A 22,979-nucleotide genomic window follows, 5' to 3' on the forward strand; every position below is an offset into this window, starting at 1 on the left:
CCCTTGGTTTATTGTTTTCTCTTCATAAAAATGCCTTCCTCTGTCTCCAGCATGATGGACAAAACTATTTTTTTCAAGAAATCCAATTGTTAAGGGAAGGAGAAAGAGAAAGCACAATAGAGGGGAATAGAGACTCAAGACAGGGTTTTTTGATTTAGTTTAACAATTATTTATTGAGCTTCTATGTATCCCTATATTGTCTTTCTACTTTAGATCAGAGGCCTGGATCAGCTTGTTCCATGGCCTCGTTTGTTCCCAGTTAAAATTCTTTGTTCTAACTGTGGGATGAAAGGTGTTGGCACAGGCCTTTTGTCCCTAGCAGTCTGTAGGATCATATTATTAGGTAGAAACTATTTTTCCTTTGTAGTCACCAAAGTTCTTACCTGCCCCATGAGGATCTGCGTGTGGATTTGCTGTCAGCACTCAGCTAACACGTTCCTGTCCTGCAGGCCTCTTCCACAGTGAGCTGGTCACAGCATTCTGTGGGGTGGTGCTTCTCAGATGATGCTGCACATAAGAATCATTGAATGGCTTTTTTAAATTTCAGGATGGCTATTTCTAGGGGTGGGGCACAGGAGCCTGTGCTTTTGACCGGCTCCTCAGGAGCTTCATTTTGTACATGGCAGGTTTGAAAATGCTGATCAAGTACACTTATTTATTTTCTGTGCTTTCTGTCAGTGAAGGTTGGTGGTCTTTTTGAGTCATATTGGGTCGTCTTTTTCCATTCTTGTTCTCTACGGTCACACCCTTCTAAGATTAACATAAGGCATTATATGGTTATTCATTTGTATACAAAGAATGTGTTCAATAAAACATTAAATGATTGAAAACAATAGAAACTGAATGTACATTTCGATGGTGCTTTAACTGATTACCCTCAAATTTCAGTATCTTGGTCCTTTTCCCAAACAAGATAGGGTCCTTTGTATGATGTAACTACTATTGTCCCCTGCTTCTCCTATCCTTGGATGGTATGCTTTAGCCATAGGACAGCTTTTGTCATTGCCCGTAGAGCTCCACACTCATTCTTGACCTTTTAATACTTCTGTCTGGAAGAGGAATTGTTCATCCAACTGTGGTTTGTTAAGTCCTTGACTTTTATCATTTTGAAATATTGGACAGCATATACCATCTATTCCAGAATGGATGACTCTCCATTGCCCTGAGAGAGCTTGTGAGGGGCCAAATAAGTCTTGATGATCAATTAGAAATTATGAGTTTCCTCTCATACTCATGTTAACCTATATTTGTTTACAGTGCTCAAAAGTAATGAACTTCAGACATACCCCCTTGTGGCTGCCAGTGACTTTGTGCTTGTGAGGGGATTGTGGCCAGCTATTGAGAACCATTTGGGTCTGTTTCCTTTATGGGCCAGGCTTGGCTGTTTCACTCAGAGGGTCTCAGACATGTTTTCCTCTTCTCAGACTCATCCCACGCAGACCGCCTTCCTCTCCAGTGTTGACCTACACACTCATTGTTCCTACCAGATGATGTTGCCAGAGTCAATAGCCATTGTTTGCTCCCCCAAGTTCCAGGAGTAAGTACATAGATGTGGTTCTGGGCATTACAAGGAGACAGTGGGGAAAAGCCTCCAAGGAAAAGTTCTCTATTTGGAAGACCTTGTTCTGTGTAAAGTATATAGACTGTGGTATTAACTGGCTGTTCTAAAAGGTTTCCTTTTAAGCACCATATCCGGATGCTCCTACTATTCTTGTTTAAGAAGATATCAAAGCAACAATTTCAATGCTTTTCTAAGAAAAGGACATAAGAAATTTGAAGTGTTTGACTTGAAGCAATGGGAATTTCAAAAGACTGATGTCAGATTAGAGAATTTAAAATCAAACAAATTATCTCAGTTAAATTCTTTTTCATTCTAAATCCTGTTATTTACTATGAATTCTCCCAACAAAACTAGTGTGGTGGCAGTGATGAGTCATTCCCTAACTCTGATTCATTCACCAGAAAAGAGACCTGTGTGCCAGCATAGTTTTGAAGCTGTCTCAAAATGAGTTCTGTGTGTGTGTTTGGGACTGGGTAGACACCTTTGCTTGACTTGGGCCTGCTTTTTCTTATTGTAGAACTGGATTCTTTAAACTAACTGACCATGGACTAGAGGAGATTTCCTCCTGTCGCCAGAAAGGATTTCATCCACACAGCAAGGATCCACCTCTCTTCTGCGTATGTATCTGTGTAGAAGAAATCAGGGCTGTGCTTCAAGCAGGGAGGACGGTCAGAGCTGGTGAGGTGCATTGTCTTTTCTGACCCACATAGAAGATCAGCCTCGTCACTTATCTTTGCAAATCTTCCCAATAAGGACATACATGGGAAGCAGTGTGGGATAGCAGTGGATTTGAGTCGTAGCTCTGCCATCGAAGGACTGTCTGACTTTGATCAGACTTCATCTTCCTGGGCCTCAGCCTCTTATCTGTAAAGGGGAATGACAGTGATGGTAATACCTACTTGATAGGGTTATTGAGAGGATTAAATGAAGTAATATCCAGAAAGCACCTGGTGCAGGAGCTGGCTTGTTAAATGTTAGGTTTTTTCCCTTCGTCAACACCAGTTGCTAAGCCTGTACTTCAATAAGGGATTTGAATTCAAAGGAAAAAAGCCATTTAAGATAGGTAAAATATATTTGATTTTGAAATTTTGCTTAAATAATAGGGATTTTTATGACCCTTCTAGGAAGCTTGTTTTCCTAAGTTGTATTCTGTGAATAAAAAGTTTCAGTTGCTGTTAGAGCAGTATGTTTCAATTTGCCCCTCAAATCTAATGTGATAGGCTGCTTCACTCCTTCCTGGCTGTGGGGTGTTATTTCTTTTGGGTTCATTAAAAAGTGACCAGTATGGAAAAGGGACTCAGAACCTTGTCACATAAAAGGAACTGGGGATGTTTAGAAGTGAAACCTCAGGGAGGCTCTGAAAACCGGCTTTAAGTTTCAGAAGAATTGTTGTATAGAAAGGTATCGAGTGCATTTCATAGGACTCCCAGAACTAAAACTAAGACCTCGTGGAATGAGTTTTCAGCTGAGCATGAGAAAGCACTTTCTGACAGATCTGTTGAAAAATAGGTCAGTCTGCCTTAGAATGTAATAAGTGTCTAGGTACCAGGATGATGAAACAGAGGCTGCAAGAAAAGTGCCCAGGTTTTCTGTTATAAAGGCCTCTTTGCATGCCAAAAGTAAGCGTTCCCCATGTGTCAGTGGGTACGCTGTATTAGCTGGTTGACATAGTGACCCCCAAAAAACTAATGAACTCAGCAATTCTTTCAAATAAGTGTGTATTTTGTGAACGTCTCTAGAATATACATTCATTTGAAAAGTGAATGAAGATATATGGGCCCACATTGATTCAGGCTATGTACAGGTAGGGATTAGAAAGTTACTGATTCCCAGACCCCTTACGATAACTGCCATTTAAGTAGCAGCCTGGCTTCCAGACTGGGAACCACTGGTCAGAATAAGCATGTTAAGTAAGTTTTAAACAAATGACTTCTTAGAATTTTTTAGGACTTTCTCTTTCTTTCTTTTTCCCTGTTGTAGAGCTGCAGCCACGTGACCGTTGTGGACAGAGCAGTGACCATCACAGACCTTCGATGAGAACTTGACTTGAACACCTCCCAAGAATTATAAAACCATACCAGTGTACTGTAGCCCCTTAATTTAAACTTTCCAGAAAGCTCTGAAAGCTTTTTTAGACAGAATTGAAAGTGAGTATCACCTGGGGGAAAACTGATTTTCTATTTCTGGTTTGAAAAAAAATAATTGGCTGTATTTCTTAGGCAAGTGTGGAGAATAGCAAGACCATGCTAAGACAACTTTTCAGTCTGGCTGCAATTAAAAAATTAAGTTGTTAAAATGGTGTAGTGAACACTTACATACCCTTTGTTCTAGATTCACCAGTTGTTAACATTTTTTTTCTTCTCAGCTAGCCTTCTGGTTTCTCTGCCAACTTGTTTATTGTTTACCTTTGGAATTTTTAAGGGCATCTCTGCAGAAATTTGGAAGCCACTTAGAAAATCTTTGGGTTTTTCTGTGGTTTATGACAATATTAATGAAGCTTATTACGTGGATGAGGGACAGCCCACCTTGACCAGATGGTGGGGCTTGAAAACCCTGAAGAATGATTTTTGTCAGGAAGTATTGTTATTTAACAAATATTTCAGGATATTTTTTTCTTCTACAATAAAATAACCATTAACTTATTTTGTGTGTGTGTGTGTGCTCTAGAGTGATCTGTTTGATCAAGTGTTGTCTAAACAGGCTAACTGAAAGGTCTGGTTGTTTGGGGAAAGGTGAGGGGAAAATGGAACTTGAGCTGTGCTGGTATTGAAGGTGTGTCCCAGTTCACAGTGAACTGTTGAGTGGTTTTTGTCTGCCTGTTGCGTCTTCCAGGGCTGTGAAATTCTCTGTTCTTTTGGTGTTGTCTCAAGTGGGTCATCCCATTCACTTCCTCCGTATGCCCTAAAAGCTTTCAGCTAAAGATAATAGAGCCTTTGTTTGGAGTGCCAGGTTATACCAAATGAATGATTACATTCCCTTGCCACCCCACCCTACCGATTTTATGATGTTGTTTATTCTTTTCTGACTCAGGCAACATTTAGGAAGGGGTTTGACACTGCAGTTGATTCTATATTTTCCTTTCTATGAGCTGAGCCTAGCATTGTAAGGTGGCCTAGAAATAATGGTACTGCTTGTGACCCCTCAGGTGACAGCAAGAGGGTAAATACCTTGCATAAGAGAAACATGTTTCTTTTTATATTAAAATTCTATAGGAAAAATTCTGCAAATGTATGAAGTTTGGCTTCATTTTGAAGTTTTGTGTCCTGAATATATTAAGTTCTTTATCACTTAAGTTAGTGTCCTTGAACTTTTCCCCTGGAAGAACCAAGTCTCTATATTCTTCTTCTGTTGGGTTCTTAACTCCCAGGTATCAGAAATTCTTTTTTCTGTAGTTCCAGTGTAAGTGGGAACATGGGGCCAAGTGACTCTGGGAAGGAGGAAGAGTGCCTGTCCTATCACTGCCTTCCTTTCCCTCCAGTGGCCCCAGAGGCAGCCTGGGCTGTTGCACCTTTCCTTAACAGTCCTGTAATTGCCCCAGTTTGGTACTTTCTCAGAAATTCATCCTTTTCTTTCCATGCTCAGGGCTTTATTGCCCCTTACTTGGACTAGTGCAATAGTAGGTTTTTACCAGGTCTCTCTTCTCTTCTCTTCTCTTCTCTCTCTCTCTCTCTCTCTCTCTCTCTCTCTGGTATTTCTTGACTCCAGTCTGTTCTGCCCAGTACAGTCAGGAGAAGCTTCCCATATTACAGCCATCCTCATGTTTCCTCTCTTGCTCCAAAACCTGCAATATCTTTGCATTGCCTAAGACCTAAATTTAGCCTTTACTCAGAACTTTCTGCATATGGCCACATAACGCTCTTGTCCCTGGCTACACATTCAAATACACATTAAAAAACTACTGATGCTTGTGCTCAACCCCACACCAATGAATTCCAAATCTCTGGGGCGGGGTCCCAGACAGTGTTTTTTGTTTTGTTTTTCTTTTGGTCTCTAAAGCTGCTAGGGTGCAGCCAGGGTTGAAAAGCACTGCAGGAGTCATAGTTCAGGGGCCACTATACCTAAGAATTGGGAGCTCTCTTATCCATCTCTACACTTCAAGGACATTCTACAAAAGTTTGTTGAACCAAAGTGAACTGAATATGTCATTTGTCACAACTGCATTGATCATTTACTTTTTACCAAATGGCCACTTTTTTTTTTTTTTTTTCTTTTTTTTTTTTTTTTTTTTTTTTTGCCTCTGCACCTGTGTACAAGAAATCTCAGAGGCTGCCCAGGAGCAGAAAACCAGTCAGCAAATGCCCCCTTTGCACCTGCTGCAGTGTAGCCACTCTGCACAGGGTGGTTTCAGTGTCTCTTCCCCTTAGCTCTGGGGGAGAGATGTGGTATCAATCCAGCACCCAAGGAAGCAGGGGGACAGGGCAGGTGCATGAAAGAGAAAAGGAGCCAGAGTTGCAGGGAAAAGGGGAAAGGATTCCATATTGTGAATAAAAGGGAACCAGACCATGAAACCTGAGGAAAGCAGCTTATATTGAAAAAGTAGCAACTGCTCAATGGAGAGACTGATTCCTGAGCTCCTGAAAGAATTTCTGCTCTCCCAAGCCATAGGAAGGAGCACCATGCATACTGGTCTGGGCTGAGTAGGGAGGGAGGGCAGTGTCTGGTTGCTTCCCAGTTGGCTTCAGAGGCGTAGACCCTCCCAAGCGCCATGGGCCGGGTGCAGACAGACTCTGGGGAAGCTGTCCTCCTGGGATTCGGGGCAGGGCTGTGTTTCTTCAGATGATCATTTTCACGTACTCCGTTAAACATCACCAAAGAGGAAGAAGAAATCACTTAAGCCTTTAAGAAAGAAATCACTTGCTTTGTCGGGTAGCAGTCACCTTAAAAGGCAACATGGGGAGAAGCATTCCCTAGTGGGGCTAGTGTGGTGGATATTTGTTGCTTTGAGAGGCTAGGGTCTCAGATTTCATTTTGGCACCCCCAATTTTAAAATCACGATGCCTACCCCCTTTGACTGTTGATTGCTACTTCAGGGTTTTAGCTGTCCAGGTGGAAGGAAAAAATTTTTGTGTGGGGGTTGGGAGAAATGGTGACCCCTGAGAATGAAGCTTTAATGGTGTGAAATCCCAGTGAATCCCGCAACTTTGGTCTATTTCAAGTAGATTTTGAGAACAGTTTTAGGACCAAACCAGTTGTTTCCTAAAAAACATTTGTCAGTTGGTATTGTGTCCCCTGACTCCTCCCCCCGGTATCTCAGCGTTTTAACCCCACCTGGGTTTGGAGACCAGTTTGTCTAAGGATCTTTCACACTTGTGACCAGGAGTGGAACTTCTGAGTCAAAGCTCATTTCTTTTTGTGAGGAGCTTGGCCTGGGCACTGAGAAGGCCTGTTTGGATCAGGACCACTGAAACATTATTCTCTGGAGAGGAAGTGCCACTCCGAACATTTAAGACCTCACTTTTAGGTCCAGCTCTTTATTCACCCACAAGTCACTTAACTTCCCAGACTTTTAAAAAAATCTATAAAATGGGGTCAGCCTGATAACGCCTACCCCAAATGAAGACAAAATGAAATCCATGTGCAAGCCCGAGAGCCGTAAAATGCTATAAAGATTGAAGGTACCTGTTTTGGGTGTCTCCAGAAATGTTGCTTCTACCTACTAGACTTTTATACCACACAACTTCCAGCTAGAAGACTCTTGAGCCAGATCCGCATTCTTTATCACTGGCTGGACCTAGGCTCCAAATAGCTTAACCTCCCACTTGGTTGTTCCAGCTACTTTTTGAGGTGAAAGAAGAGGAAGAGAACTTTGACCCTCTTCATGAAGTCTGCGTTCCTTAATCCAGGGTTGAGTTTTTGGGTTGACTTTAGCCTACTTGGGCTTAGAAGCGGGGCCATAGGCTTATAGGCTGTGTCCAGTATCATTCACTGTGCCTGCTGGATCCAGAATCCAGGCCGGTTGCACTGCACAGCCATGGGCTCTTGTGTCCTTCTTTGGCGATCAAACCTAATTCCTGTAGGTCTTTGTTCAAGTTCTGCCTCCTCTAGCTCCTTCTCTCACTGGTAAATTCACTCCGAGGGTTCCTTCTTTGAACTCCAGTGGCATTTATAGGCTGTTTCCCGTAACTTGATTGCAGATTTTTTTGCTGTTTCGCAGTGTTTTCTCACTGTCTTCCTATGTAGGTCGTGTCTGAACTCACGTAAATTCTGTAAGGGCAGGGATCATGCTTGTTTTCCAGCACTGTGTTGAGTGCCTTTCAGTCAGCGTAGCACTTCCTTACTTTCTTTTGCTTAGCCCTTCCTTGAAATAGAGTCTTTGGTGTTGAATTGTGTGTTAGGAAGCCAGCTGGACCTGTGCCCTCATTGAGAAGATCTGTCTCCACTTTGCGGGAGGCCCTCTTAATGCCTTGCCTCAGATGTTGCTTTTGGGGCCTGTGCTGCCACCCCAGTGTCACCTTGTGCCGAAGGTTTGAATATGAGCAAGAGCTCTCAGCAGAGGGAGCCGGCAGTTGAGCTCTCTTCCAACTGCCAGGACAGATGGTTATCCTGCCCAACAGGCTCCATTCTCTGGGTAGTCAAGAGAAGATGCCAGGAAGGCTGAAAGGGGGGAGGTCAGAGAGGCAGGAGGAGACCAGGAGATAGCGGCACCACTATCTTATCACAGAAGCCAAGGAAGGCAACAGTTTAAAACAAGTGGAGTCGCATGGCGCCAAATGGCTCAGGAGGGGTTTTCTGGGCTAACGACCAAGATGAGTTCATGGGATGTGGCAGTTGGCAGTGGTCTCCCCTGACAACCCCATCTAAAGCGCCTCCACCCCATCACTCCACCACACCTTCCTTTAACTCTCTGAGTAGCACTGTCATTAGCTAAAATCATCTTGTTTATTTCTAGCTTATGTATCTAAAGTATACTCCTTGAGAACAGCAACTTTTTCTTGTCCACCCTTGTATTCTCAGCTCCCAGAATAGTGGCTGACACTCAGAAAGATAGGAATACGTGCACAGACTTGTCCAAAGTCACCCGGCTACTAAAGTGGGACATCTTTGGAGGTGTTGGGGGGAACAGAGCAGTAAATGTGCATATGTTTTGAATACTGATTTTAAAGATTGTACGATTTAAAAATTCACAAGTTAATCATAGAAGATTACCTCTTAGAAGGTAAAAGAAGGAAAGCACGTGAGAATAAAATCTGCATATATAGCCATTTAGTTATTTAGAGATGAATGATAATGCAATATCATAGGTGAGAACATCTGGAATTTCTACAAAGTGTACAGAGTTGGAAATTTAGAACTTTAAGTGCTTTCACTATTTAATAAGAAAGAATAAAAAAAAATGAATCAAGCATTTGATTCAAATGAGAAAAAAAGAACAAAATATAGACCAGGAAAGCCAAGAGAAAAGAAACACATACCATAGCAGAAATTATTGAATTTTAAAATAGGAGAATTGGTAGATACATTCATAATGTCATTTTTTGAAAAAACAATGAAATAGTCAAAAAGGAAAAACACAAAATTAGAAATGAACAAGGGTATACAACAAATGTATAAGAAAGTACTATGTGTAACTAGGTTAATGAATTTGCTACTTAGTGAAATAGGTGATTTTCTGGTAAAAAAAAATTATAAGTGTGAATGAAACCAAAATTGTCTTAATTATCTTAAGCTAAGTGGAAGACCTGAAAGATCAATAATCAATGAAGAAATGGAGAAAAGTGTACAAGTATTATCTCCATATGCTTCTATGAATGAGTTCTTTCAAACTTTCAAGGAACAGGTAATTCTCATGCCATTTTCTTTATCATATCACCATTCTGATTTATTTTAATTAATTAATTATTTAAATTGAGGTATAATTGACATACAACATTATATTAGTTTCAGGTGTACAACATACTTATTTGGCATTTGTATATATATTGCAAAATGATCCCCACAATAAGTCTAGTTAGCATCCATCACTATAGATTGTTAGAATTTTTTCTTGTGATGACAGTATTATTAATTATAGTTGCCACATTGTACATTATATCCCCATGACTTATTTATTTTATAGCTGAAAGTCTGTATCTTTTGACTCCCTTCACCCATTTCACTCACCCCCCCCTCCTCCTCCTCTGGCAGCCACCAATCTATTCTCTGTACCTATGAGCTTGTTTTGTTTTTTAAGATTCTACATATAAGTGAGATCATATTGTATTTGTCTCTTTCTGACTTATTTCACTTTGCGTAATGCCCTCAAGTTCCATCCATGTTGTTAAATGGCAAGATTTCATTCTTTTAAATAGCTGAATAACATTCCATTGTGTATTGTGCATGTGTGTGTGTGTGTGTGTGTGTGTGTGTATTTCACAATGTGTAAATGATTATGTGTATATTACAATTTAAAAATTCTGTTTTGTGGCTGAATAATATTCCATTACAGATATATATGTGTATGTAAAGATATATATATATATATATATATATGTGTATATATATATATATGTATATATGTATATATTGTTTAATCTGTTCATCAGTGAACATTTAGATTGTTTCCATATGATGGCTATCGTAAATAATGCTGCAGTGAACATGGTGGGTACATATATCTTTTTGAGCTAGTGTTTTCATTTTCTTCAGATAAATACTCAGAAATGGCTGCACTGATTTATATTCCCACCAACAGTGCACAAGGTTCCCTTTTCTCCACATCCCTGGAATAAACCCTACTTGATCATGGCGTGTGATTCTTTTAATGTATTGTTGAATTCACTTTGCTAATATTTTGTTTAGGATTTTTGGATCTATGTTCATCAGAAAATTGGCCTTTAATTTTCTTTTCTTGATGTGTCCTTGTCTGGTTTTGGTATCAGGTAATGTTGAACTTTGTAAAATGAGTTTGGAAATGTTCCCTCCTCTTCTGTTATTTTGGAAGAATTTGAAAAGAATAGGTATTAATTCTTTGAATGTTTGGTAGAACTTACCTGTGCAGATGTATGGTCCTGGAATTGTGTTTGTAGGGAGTTTTTAAATTACTGATTCACTCTCCTTACTAGTAATTAGTCTATTCAGATTTTCTCTTTGATTTGGTCTTGGAAGATTGTATGTTTCTTAGAATTTATCCATTTCTTTTACTTTGCCCTATTTGTTGATATGTAACTATAGTAGTCTCGTGATCATTTGTATTTCTGTTATATCAGTTGTAACATCTCCTCTTTCATTTCTGATTTTATTTATTTGAACCTTTTCTCTTTCCTCTTGGTGAATATAGCTCAAGACTTATCAATTTTGTTTACCTTTTCAAAGAACCAGCTGTTGGTTTCATTGATTTTTTTCTACGTCTTTTTAGTCTCTACTTATTTCTGCTCTGATCTTTATTTTCTTTTTCCTACTAACTTTGAACTTCATTTGTTCTTCTTTTTCTAGTTCCTTGAAGTGTAAAGTTAGGTTGTTTGAGATTTTTCTTGTTTCTTGAAGTAGGCATTTTTTGCTGCTAACTTTCCTCTTCGAACTGCTTTTGCTGCATCCCGTAAGTTTTGGTATGTTGTATTTCTATTGTCATTTGTCTCAAGGTATATTTTGCTTTTGCTTTTGCTTTTGATTTCTTCACCAACCCATTGTTTGTTTGGTAGCATGTTGTTTATCTCCACATATTTGTGAATTTTCTAGTTGTCTTCTTGTAATTGATTTCTAGTTTCTTACCATTGTGATTGGACAAGATGCTTGGTATGATTTCAGCCTTTTTAAATTTGTGAAGATATGTTTTGTGGCCTAATATATGATCTATCCTGGAGAGTATTCCATATGCACTTGAGAAGAATGTGTATTCCATTGCTTTGGGATGGAATGTTCTGTATATATCTGTTAAGTTAATCTGGCCTAAGTTTTGTTTAAAGCCGATGTTTCCTTATCAGTTTTCTATCTGGATGATCTATTATGTGAGTGTGTATTAAAATCCTCTACTATTATTGTATTGCTGTCTATTTCTTCTTGTAGGTCTGTTAAAATATTTGCTTTATATATCTAGATGCTCCCAGGTTGCATGCATAAATATTTACATATGTTAAATTCTCTTGTTGGATTGACCCCTTTTATCATTATGTAGTGCCCTTTATCTCTTATTACAGTCTTTGTTTTAAAGTCATCTTGTCTGATGTAAGTATAGCTGCCCCAACTTTCTTTTGGTTTCCATTTACATGGTACATCTCTTTTCACCCCTTCATTTTCAATCTGTGTATGTCCTTGCATCTGAAGTGAGTCTCTTGTAGGCAGCATATAGAGGAATCTTGGGGTTTTTTAAATCCATTCAGTCACTCTGTCTTTTGATTGGAGAATTTTGCCCATTTATTTAAAGTAATGATTATTGTGGTAAAAAATCACATAACATAAAAATTGCCATCTTGACCATTTTTAAGTGTACAGTTGAGGACTGTTAAGTATATTCATATTCTTGTGAAACAGATCTCCAGAACTTTTATCACTCCTTTCCTCCCTCTCCCTCACTCCCTGGCGACCACCCTTCTATTTTCCACCTTAATGAATTTGACTTATTTGGATACTTCATATAAATGGAAGCATACAGTATTTGTCTTTTCATGACTGATTTGTTTTACTTACCATAATGTCCTCGAGATTCATCCATGTTGTAGCATGTGTCAGAGTTTCCTTTTGAGGCTGAATAATATTTCATCGTGTGTATATATCACTTTGTTTATCCACTCATCCATTGATTGACACTTGGGTTGCCTCCACTTCTTGACTATTGTGAATAGTGCTGCTGTGGACTTTGGTGTGTAAATATCTCTTGCTGTTTTAACTGTTGTAGAGCATGGGAAAATAAGAAAACCAACATAACTCATTTTTATGAACACAACCTAATCATGTACACACACATATATACACACTTCACACTGCACTCAGTAATATAGAATCCTAAATAAAGCACTAATGAATGTATCCTTATAGTAAAGGAACAATAACTACCAGCATTTATTGTCCATCCCGTGATGCATTAGACCTTAGAACACATTAGGGTTCTAACCACTGGGTGGTTCAGTTGGTTAAGCATCTGACTTCAGCTCAGGTCATAATCTCATGGTTTGTGAGTTCGAGTCCCACGTTGGGCTCTGTGCTGATGGCTCAGAGCCTGGAGCCTACTTTGGATTCTGTGTCTCCCCCTCTCTTTCTGCTCCACCTCCACTCATGTTCTGTCTCTCTCTCTCTCTCTCAAAAATAAATAAATATTAAGAAAAAACTTAAAAAAAAAAACTTAGAACACATTAGGGACACCTGGGTGGCTCAGTCGGTTAAGTGTCCAACTCTTGATTTTGGCTCAGGTCATGATCTCACAGTTGTGAGATTGAGCCCCATGTCATGCTCTGTGCTGGGTGTAGAGCCTGCTTAAGATATTTTCTCTCTCTCTCTCTCTCTCTCTCTCTCTCTCTCTCTCTCCCTGCCTCCCTTCCTTCCTCCCTCCCTCCCTCTCCCTTTCCCTCTGCCTCTCCCCTGCTTATGCGTGCTCTCTCACTTGTTCTCTCAAAGAAAAAAAAAAAAGAACTTAGAACCCAATACCTCACTCAGCTAGTAAGGCAGCCCAGACCTATCCAGCTCCAGAGCCCTGATGCATTTGGTGAGTTGGTTGAGAAGATAACGATGGCCCCATAAAAGAAATCCATTAATATCACATTTCACAGAAGTAGGTCAAAGGAAAAAAAAACCAGACTCAAGAGTCTCTCATGGGTAATAAAGTATTTGAAGATGAAAATCAACACTTGTTCTTTATTTTTGAAACTCCCCTAATAAATTAGGAAAAAAAGAAGCTTTATTAACATAAATCTGAAAGAACACCCAGCATCATTCTTTTTTTTTTTAATTTTAATTCCAGCGTAGTTAACATACAGTCTTAACATTAGTTGCAGGTGTACAATATTGTGTATAACAGTGATGCAACACGCTCAGGATGCCTCATTCTTAATAAAGAAATAATGTTGTCAGGGATAAGACAGACCCATTCCAACCCCTATTCTCTCACAGTATCCTGAAAGGATAATCGAGCCGATGTAATGAAGCAGGATAAAAAATTTACTACTGGAAAGGAGACACAAGTTTTAGCTGCAAACTAAGTATCTACCTAGAAATCTAGAGAGAATCAATCCTGAAAAATGGTTAGACCTAATCGAGAGCAGCAGTCGTCCCCTGAAAACGTCTAACATAGCTTTCCAAGCACAAGAAGCCACCAGTTGTGACCGAGAGAAAGAAATCTCATTCATCCTAGCAACAAAAACTATAAAATACCTTGGCACAAAATTAACAGGAAATGTGCAAGACATACAGGAAGAAGACTACTAAGCTTTGCAGAAGGACATGAAGAAAATAAACGGGAAGGCAGATAGGCCATATTCCATGAGGGGAAGACTTAGTGCTTCAAAGATGTTCATTCTTTTTTCATTGATCCGTAAATTTAAAATGCAAGTCTATAACAACCTCATTTTTTAAGACTTGGAAATATTAGTCTAAAACTAATCTGGAATAAGTGAAATAACCGTTTTTGAAAACTGAAAGAAGAATGTTGGGGGAAATTTTATTACTAGATAACTTACTATAAACCCGTAAGTTAAAGCAATATCGTCCCGGTGGTAGACTCATTTAAAAATTAGCAAACTTTAATGTTGAAGGAGTTAAGATTTAAAGAGAGAAGTTGCCAAAGACCACAGAACCTTAAATGAATGGTATCAGACTTTCAAACCCATACTCCTAACCACAATGCAATACTGCCTTCCTAAAACATACATAGATACCCGTATTCATAAAACAACGAGAAAGAAGCACACCGAAATATTAATATTAGTTATCTGCAGATGAGAGAATTATAGCGTGATTATTCTTTTTTTCCCTTTCTATCCTTTTCTTGAATTTTCCAAATATTCTGTGGAGAACAATATTGCTTTTATAATTGAACAAAAAGGACAATGCCTGCTATTTTCAGAAACCAAAGCTCCACTGCCCCTTCAATGTGGGAATTTGGCCAAGATCTTATTCTTGGACAGCATCAGTGAAAGGGCCTTGGGAATGCTCTTGGGCGCAGCAGCAGAGGCATGTCATATATGGAAACCTTCCATTAGGATGACCTCACTACTGGAACCCATTCAACATAAACCTTGCCTGCAAGAGCTAGCAGAGATCTTTGGACAAAACCTGGAGGGTGGAGAGCTGAGAAAGAACTGACCTAAAGAAGAGAGAACTGGGCTTTTGGCCTGTAGAAGTCCTCTGTATCCATTCGGGCTCAGCAGGTCTCTGTGATTAGTTCCTAGGCAAGGATTACTTTCCCCATCTCACTCTTCTCCAAAAAAGAACTCCTGCAATGGCCAAAGGGTTATTTTGTCTTTTTCCTGGGCCTGAGTGAGAACGTAGGTTGTTACTTGTGTTGGAGAAACAGTAATGGGTTATTAGTGGGTGAAAGAAGTGGAAACATCACCTAGACTAAAGGAAGTAAGACTATTCTTAGATATTCCTCAGCCATTCCCTGTGGTTATTTCCCGATTCCTGGCAGTCTCCTCTCTTTATCTCTCCTTGCCTTCAAAACAGCACTGGTGCCTTTGCCACCTTGAACAGCTCTTAACGGCTCTGCTTGCCATGCTTAAACATCTGTGTCTAGAACTTGTCTCACTCAGCCTAATGTTCTATACTTTTCCCATGGCTTTGGAGTTAAAAAAAAATTTTTTTTAAGTAGGCTTCATGCACAGCACAGTGCCCGACACAGGGCTTGAACTCACAACCCTGAGATCCCAACCTGAGCTGAGGTTTAGAGTCAGCCACTTGACCAACTGACCCACCCAGGCACCCCTTATATTATTCTTAATTGAACCACGGTAGACTCAGGATAAGTTTATACAAATATTTTAGTTCCCAGTCTTAGTGTTGTTGTGTAAGCACAAGGCCTCTGATTATGGCCTTTGGAACTTAAGTGTGGCCTAGGAAGAAACCATATAATGAGAATGGAATCCTGTGTTAGTCTGAACTATTTTCATTCCACTGGCAGAAAGCTCAATTCAAACTGGTGTTCAGGCACAGCTGGATCTAGTGCCCACTGTCATCAAGATTCATTTTTTTGTTTTGTTTTAAAGATTTTGTCTTTTTATTTTTTTTAATTTTTTAAGGTTTATTTACTTTTGAGAGAGAGAGAGAGACAGAGTGCATGCAGGGAAGGGGCAGAGAGAAAGACAGAGACACAGAATCCGAAGCAGACTCCAGGCTCTGAGCTGTCAGTACAGTGCCCGATGCAGGGCTCAAACTCATGAGCCATGAGATCATGACCTGAGCCAAAGTTAGACGCTTAACCCGCTGAGCTACCTAGGCACCCCAGATTCTATCTCTTTTTAAATGTTTATTTATTTGAGAGAGAGGCAGACAGAGCACAAGCAGGGGAGAGGCAGAGAGAGAGAGAGGGAGAGAGAGAATCCCAAGCAGCCTCTGCGCTGTCAACACAGCCTGACGTGGGACTTGATCTCAGGAACAGTGAGATCATGACCTGAGCCGAAATTAGAGTCAGTCGCTTAACTGACTGAGCCAGCCAGGTGCCCCTGTTTTAAAGATTTTGTTTTATTTTAAAATCTGTACACCCAACATGGAACTTGAATTCACAACCCAGAGACCAAGAATCACATGCTCCACCAAATGAGCCAGGTTCCACCAAATGCCCCGAGACTCATTTTGAAGGATATACTCAGTGTTTGTTCGTTTAAGTAAGTTTTCCCAATGTGGTAGCTTTGATGGCTTATATACTCAGTGTTTGTTCATTTAAGTAAGTTTTTCTAATATGGTAGCTTTGATGGCTATAGGTTTATATACTATATAGGTTTATATACTATTGTTTTGGTGAGTCCAACAAGAAAAAGAAAACTTCTGTGTCCAAAAGTTCCCAAAAAAAAGTCCTGGAATTGAGTTGTTGGGTCATGGGTTTGGTCATGACTTCATCCTCGGACCAATCACCAGGGCCAGGGGGTTAGAATATTCTGATTGGCCAGTCCTGAGTCATGTGCCTATACACCATGTGAACCACGTGCACTGAGAGTAGGGGAGAATTCATCCTCCAAAGAAAAATCATGATGACATCAAGAGTAGAAGGAGGAGTGGATGCTGGGCGAGCAAAGATAACAGATGTCTGCAGCAGGTGCCTAGGAGAAAAAGCTAGGGCCTACCTTCACCACTGTGGGCAGTATGACCTAAGGTGAGCAAACTAAGACAGAACTGGAAACACCAAGTGCTACAAGCTTTAGATAATAGCACCAAAATTATGAGGTAGTGACCCCTTCACTCCCAAAAAGGTGTGTCACACATCCAGGCCATGAATCTTTCATTCATTTAATTTGCATTTAGTGAGCGCCTACTTTGTGCAGAGCACTGTTCAAAGTACACAGAAGTAAATGCTGTGCTCTCTGTCTTTAAGGAGTGAATAATGGGGTAAGACAAAGGAGCCGTACTCCCATAAAATAGCACGAGAGCAATATCTTCCTAACTGATGAGCATACACAGGATGGGCAGCCACTTCATGTATGGGTGTTGAGGGGACCCAAGCAAGGAAGAGATGAATGTTTTCACTTTATTTATCCTCTACTTTTATAATTTAACTCATACTCTTTATAATTTATTTGTACTCCACCTTTAACTGTTTCAATAAATATTTACCGTATGCCTACTAAGTGCCAAGTCCCCAGACTCTAGATACCAATAGAAAGGTTTTCCAGGATATGTAAAATATTAGAAAGAGAAAATAAATCGATTGAACATGGGGGCAAGTGAATATAGCATACAAGGACGCAACGACATGGATCCGGTAATAGAGCAAAAAATGTAATCTGTGATCACTTACATTCCCAGTATAGACGAGCCACATGATGTGTGATGTCACAAATAATATTAAAATGTGTTCAATGAACCCAAGCAACACAATAGGGTGTTCTGTTTTGCCATGTAAAAGATGGCACAAGATACAGTAAAATATGTGCATATTATATATATAACATAGTAAGGTACAATATGTAGTAAAGCACAATATATAGTAGGAAGTAATTCTTCTGGAACTCAGGTGGGTGCAGGCATTGGGGCAGTATATAGTTCAGCCCAAACAACTAGCTGTCTGCTAACCTAGCTTAACCTAGATGGTGGACTGCATGAATTTTAAACAACTCCAAGTTCCTTTTCAGTGACATTTTAATATTTAATGACAGTGAACTTGGAATTGTAATCTTTGGCAAGTGCTTGGGGGTGCAGCTGCCAACCTTTATTGGTGGCCGAGTAAGATCTGAGGCTCTCAACTTTCAAACTGTTTTTGTTTTGTTTTAACACAGCTCACCAAAGTTTTAGTAAGACAGCCTGTGGGTCACTTACTACATCGATTCCCCTTTCACAGCAGGAAAGGAACTGGCAGTAACCACAAAGGGTGTCTGTACAAGCCAATATGGGGAGTCAAAATTTGGACTATGTGGTTGTCTCCTTATTTATGAACTTGGGAAAAACATGGGAATACCTACATGGGGAATACCTACCCAAAACCAATCTTCAAGGTTTTGATCTTGTAGCCTTTCTTTCTTTCCATAATTGGCTAGCAGGGTCTGTTGTATATACAAACCATTCTTTGTCTAGGAAAATAAAGCCCTTGTCATCAGAGTAAAAAAGAATATCTTCCTTCCTTTTTGTTTTTTTTTTTAATAGCAAGGGGCTATGCAACTGGCCCATCCAAAGATAGTATCAATTTTTTTTTTTTTTTTTTTTTAATGAGTGGAAAAGTACTGGTGTCAGAATTCATCCTGGATCAGCCCTCAGGAAAACTGTCCTCCCCCCACCGCTCTGGCCCATGAAGTGGAATAGCAGTGCTGAATCAATTTGTCCATGGCCCAGACTGAGGAAAGGTCAATAAAAGTTGCAGATAATTTGATATTATTCTTGCCACTGTACGGCAAAAATTATAGCAGTGACCTGTGGTGGAATTGCTTTTTAAAGCCTATCTGTTCCTTATATCCAATTCTCATCTGAGAATCCTGGATTTTCACCACTTGTTACAGAGCTTTATAGAATTAATAAATCGATGTTTTAAAAAAAATTTTTAACATTTATTCATTTTTGAGAAACAGAGTGTGAGTGGGGGAGGGGCAGAGAGAGAGGGAGACAAAGAATCCGAAGCAGGCTCCAGGCTCTGAGCTGCCAGCACAGAGCCTGAGGTGGGGCTCAAATCCACCAACAGGGAGATCAGAACTGAACTGAACTGAAGTCAGACGCTTAACTGACTGAGCCACCCAGGCACCCCACGAATCAACTTTTAATTTGAGTTAGAGGATGCCCAGGTTGTTCTCACTCAAGAAAGATAAACTGGATTCTGGGTTTAGCTCAACACAGCTAAGTCCAAAGAGTAAAAAAATAAATAATAAACACAATCAATAAAACTGGGGATGGGAGCCCATTGTTCAAGAGAAGTATTAACAACTCCAGAGCAAAAAGTTGCTCATGGGTGCTTTATTCAGATCGAGTTTTTAAATTGTCTGGGCAGTGAATTTGGCTCTAGTCAGAGATCGGCCTCATATTTATAAAAATTGGGGCAGTTGACTTTGTTTCGTGAAAGCCAGAGGAAGTGAACTTCCCAGGTGTTTGGTCCCACACAAACTCAGTTTCCAGAATAACAGCTCAAAACCTTCCCGAGTCTGCTGTTGTTGCCAGAGTCCATTCTCACCACAAGGTGTTATTGAAGTAAAGTATTTTTAAGACGGTGAAAAAATGTATTCTAAACTTTAACTTTTATGAGGTCCTGAGTGGCCTTTTTCTATTTTGGGTTCTCACAGCTTCTTCATTTGATGTGTTAAAGGTTATTTCAGCTAGCCAAGAATTCTTAAACCAAATGTAGGATAAGCAGGACCTGCATTTGCTATAGCATTTTGAAATTAAGACTGATTCTAAATTATCTGCACAGCATTGTGATGAGAGAACCTCATCTTCGGACACTTCTAGTAGTTCTCAGCTAATCCCAGGTTGCAAGTATATTTTTCCCCTCCGCACTAGGGGAGGACGTAATGCTGAGGTTACGAGCAGGCTCCAGAGCCAGACTGACCTGGGATGGATTCCTCGCTTCCTCACTTACTGGCTATGTCATTTCAATAAGTGTCTTATCCTCTCCAGCTTCAAAGTCCTCAACTTTATGAAATGTGAATAATACCAGGAGCAAATGAGAGAATGCATACACACAGAGGCTTAGGACAATTTGGGGCACATAGACACAACTCAATAAGGGGCAGTATTGATAATAACAATCATAGTAATAACGATGAGGCCTAAGCCAATAGTTTGCTGTGAATCACACTTTGGGGACAGGGGAAACATCTTTCTCTTGCCTAGAGAGATGGGCAGAGGATCCTAATACCCCAGGGAAACCATAGCCCCTTATCACAAAATGAAAGGGGACAGTTCCTGCTTTCATTTAAAAGCCACCCTTCTGGGTGGGCAGGTCCGAGTGTCAGGGAGATCTTGACTTTTTTTTTTTTTTTTAATTTTTTTTTCAACGTTTTTAATTTATTTTTGGGACAGAGAGAGACAGAGCATGAACGGGGGAGGGGCAGAGAGAGAGGGAGACACAGAATCGGAAACAGGCTACAGGCTCCGAGCCATCAGCCCAGAGCCTGACGCGGGGCTCGAACTCACGGACCGCGAGATCGTGACCTGGCTGAAGTCGGACGCTTAACCGACTGCGCCACCCAGGCGCCCCGAGATCTTGACTTTTAAAAGAACCATCTAGCAGGAAGGCTATCAATCCCTCTAGTCCCATCCATCCCCCCGTCCCTGCCCACTATAACTCTCCTCCAGCTCTTCCTATCTGAGGATGAAGGTAGGGACTTGGGGCACCACGCTCCAAGGGTTGATGGGAAGGACAGGATGACTGTAGGAGTCAAAGGAAGGCACTGCCTGATAATAAATAAAGGAAATAACGGGGATCCTGGGGGACTTCCCAGGCCAGCCCAAGGTTGAGACACTTAGAAAGTCTAAAGGGCTATAGTCTGTTTCTAATTCCTCCAGGGTCAGGGTCATCCCAGAGGGAAAAGGAAGGACATGTGTCTTTTTACTTAGATGTATGGTAGATTTCAACATTCTCTCCTTTGGCTGTTACTTCTCCATTTAGCACCGACTGTCAAATGCTGGCTTTCTCGTAACGATCACATGTGGAGTTTCCCGTGGGTCCCGTGCAAACCGCACCATTCCACCCAAGTTCACACTTCCTTGATATGGGAAGTCTGGCCTAGTTCAAATACTCTTATCCTCCCTTATCCCCACCTTCTCCAGTGATACACCCACATTCTTTCTCTTGGGTGGGGCATTGGCAAGAACACTCCAGTCCAACCACCTTCCCTGTGCCCATTGGTCCTAAGAGGACACCCCAAAACTGAGGGTGTCCAGTCTGCTCCACACTTCCCCACTGTCTGCCCTATTATTGCCATCCCACTAGCATCTTCAGGTGGGCTCAAGGCAGATCAGTACAGCCGCTGCCCCAGTAGACACCCAAATGGAAAATGCAAACTGTTATGGGCACCTGTATCCTCCAAACTGTCCTCTAGGTATCCCCCCTTACTTGCGGGGATACAGCCCTCCTTCTCCACAGAATAATCGAAGAATCCATTATGTCACTGCTCTTCCCCAAGGCTGGGGACTCAGCTGGGAAGACTCAGTCTACTTCTTTCTCTGCCTTTCCCACATAGACACCTGGGGGTAAGGACACCAGAAAGTAAGTTGGCTGAGCTGCCTCTCAGTCAGCCCTGGGGGAGGTGCTGGGTTCCATTTCTGGCCATCTCCTAGAGCCTATTGTTTGCATTTGGGGCCATAGCAACAATTTCAGGGAAACAAAAATGTTCACTCAGCAGTCTGTACCAGATAAGATTTAATCCTGTTATTCAAATACTCTATATCTTTCTTGATTTTTTTTATCTCCTTGTTCTATCAGTTACTGAGAAAGTTGTGTTACTTCCAGTATGATTGCAAATGTATCCATTTCTCCTTTTTGTTTAATTTTTGCTCTCTCTCTGTCCGTGTGTGTGTGTGTGTGTGTGTGTGTGTACATACAAGTGCTACTAGGTGCATACAAATGTGGAATTGTTACATTCTCTGGTAGACTGCTGTCTCTTTCCTTCAGGACTACACCTTGCCTTAAAACATACTTTGTCTCATATTGGTATAACTTTCTTTTGACTAGTACTTCTTACTTTCAACTTTACTGAATCTTTGTATTTAAGATGCATCTCTTGTAAGTAGTGAATTACCAGTTTGATATCATCAAATATCCAAACTATCTTTAAGTAGGAATATTTACTCAATTTAAGTTTAGTGTAATTACTGGTGTATTTGGGTATAAGCTCACCACTTACAATTTGTTTTCTTTTTTCTCTCTTCTTCCAGGAAGATGTCTTCTCTGTTAAGGTCATTGCTGCCTGGATGAGACCCATCCCTTTTGTGGTAGATACTCTGCATAACTCAAAGACTACTGATTTAAATGTTAGTATCGTCTTTTCTTTCTTTCTTTTTTTTTTTTTTACAAGATGCATACTAAAATTTTTTTTAATATTCATTTTATTTTTGAGAGAGAGAGAGAGACAGAGTGCGAGTGGAGGAGGGGCAGGGAGAGAGGGAGACACAGACTCTGAAGCAGGTTCCAGGCTCTGAGCTGTCAGCACAGAGCCTGATGCAGTGCTTGAACTCACACACCACGAGATCAGGACCTGAGCTGAAGTCAGACTCGTTTAACTGACTTAACTCACTTAACTGACCGAGCCAACCAGGCACCCCACTGTTAGTTTCATCTTTAAAATACTTCCAGAGAAGGTCACCTGGGTGGCTCAGTCAGTTAAGTGTCCAACTCTTGATCTCATCTCAGGTCATGATCTCATGATTTGTGAGTTCAAGCTCTGCTGACCATGCAGAGCCTGCTTTGGCTTCTCTTTCTCTCCCTCTCTCAAAATAAATAAATAAACCTAAAATAATAATAATAATAATAATAATAATAAACCTCCAGAGAAACACCTACATCAATGTTTGGCCACATATCTGGGTTCTGTGGCCTAGCCAAGATGACACATAAAGGTGACCATCAGGTCCCAGTGGAAAGAAAGCCCAGAGTGTTTGACAGGCCCCTCCCTACGGTGGCTCTGAACTCCCTAGCCCCATAAGTCTGCCAAAAACATTGATACGTTTCTTAGTCTCTTAGTTACTGCTTCTTGCTTAACTTCTTTTTTTTTTTTTAAAGATTTTATTTTTAAGTAATCTCTTCACCCAACATGGGGCTTGAACTCACAACCCTGAGATCAAGAGTCACATGTTCTTCCAACTGAGCCAGCTAGGCACATTGCTTTTTGATCAACTTCTTCTTCTTCTTCTTCTTCTTCTTCTTCTTCTTCTTCTTCTTCTT

The 22,979-nt window shown here is 40.5% G+C and overlaps 1 protein-coding gene across 4 annotated transcripts in view; it reads left to right on the top strand.

Moving 5' to 3' along the window:
- STAMBP (STAM binding protein) overlaps positions 1–22,979 on the top strand; it is a 46,494-nt gene that overhangs the window by 20,893 nt on the left and 2,622 nt on the right. For 2 of the 4 annotated variants that reach the window (XM_049651719.1, XM_049651721.1), the window contains exons 8-10: positions 1,425–1,537; positions 2,079–2,178; positions 3,542–4,204. In XM_049651719.1, the coding sequence (XP_049507676.1) occupies positions 1,425–1,537; positions 2,079–2,178; positions 3,542–3,598 (270 nt within the window). In that variant the 3' untranslated portion in view covers positions 3,599–4,204. Of the gene's footprint in view, positions 1–1,424; positions 1,538–2,078; positions 2,179–3,541; positions 4,205–9,227; positions 9,339–21,973; positions 22,070–22,979 lie in introns of those variants that run through there. The other 2 variants (XR_007462256.1, XR_007462257.1) reach the window with 2 other exon arrangements.

Source organism: Panthera uncia (genome assembly GCF_023721935.1).
Source record: "Panthera uncia isolate 11264 chromosome A3 unlocalized genomic scaffold, Puncia_PCG_1.0 HiC_scaffold_11, whole genome shotgun sequence".
NCBI classification, from domain to species: Eukaryota; Metazoa; Chordata; class Mammalia; order Carnivora; family Felidae; genus Panthera; species Panthera uncia.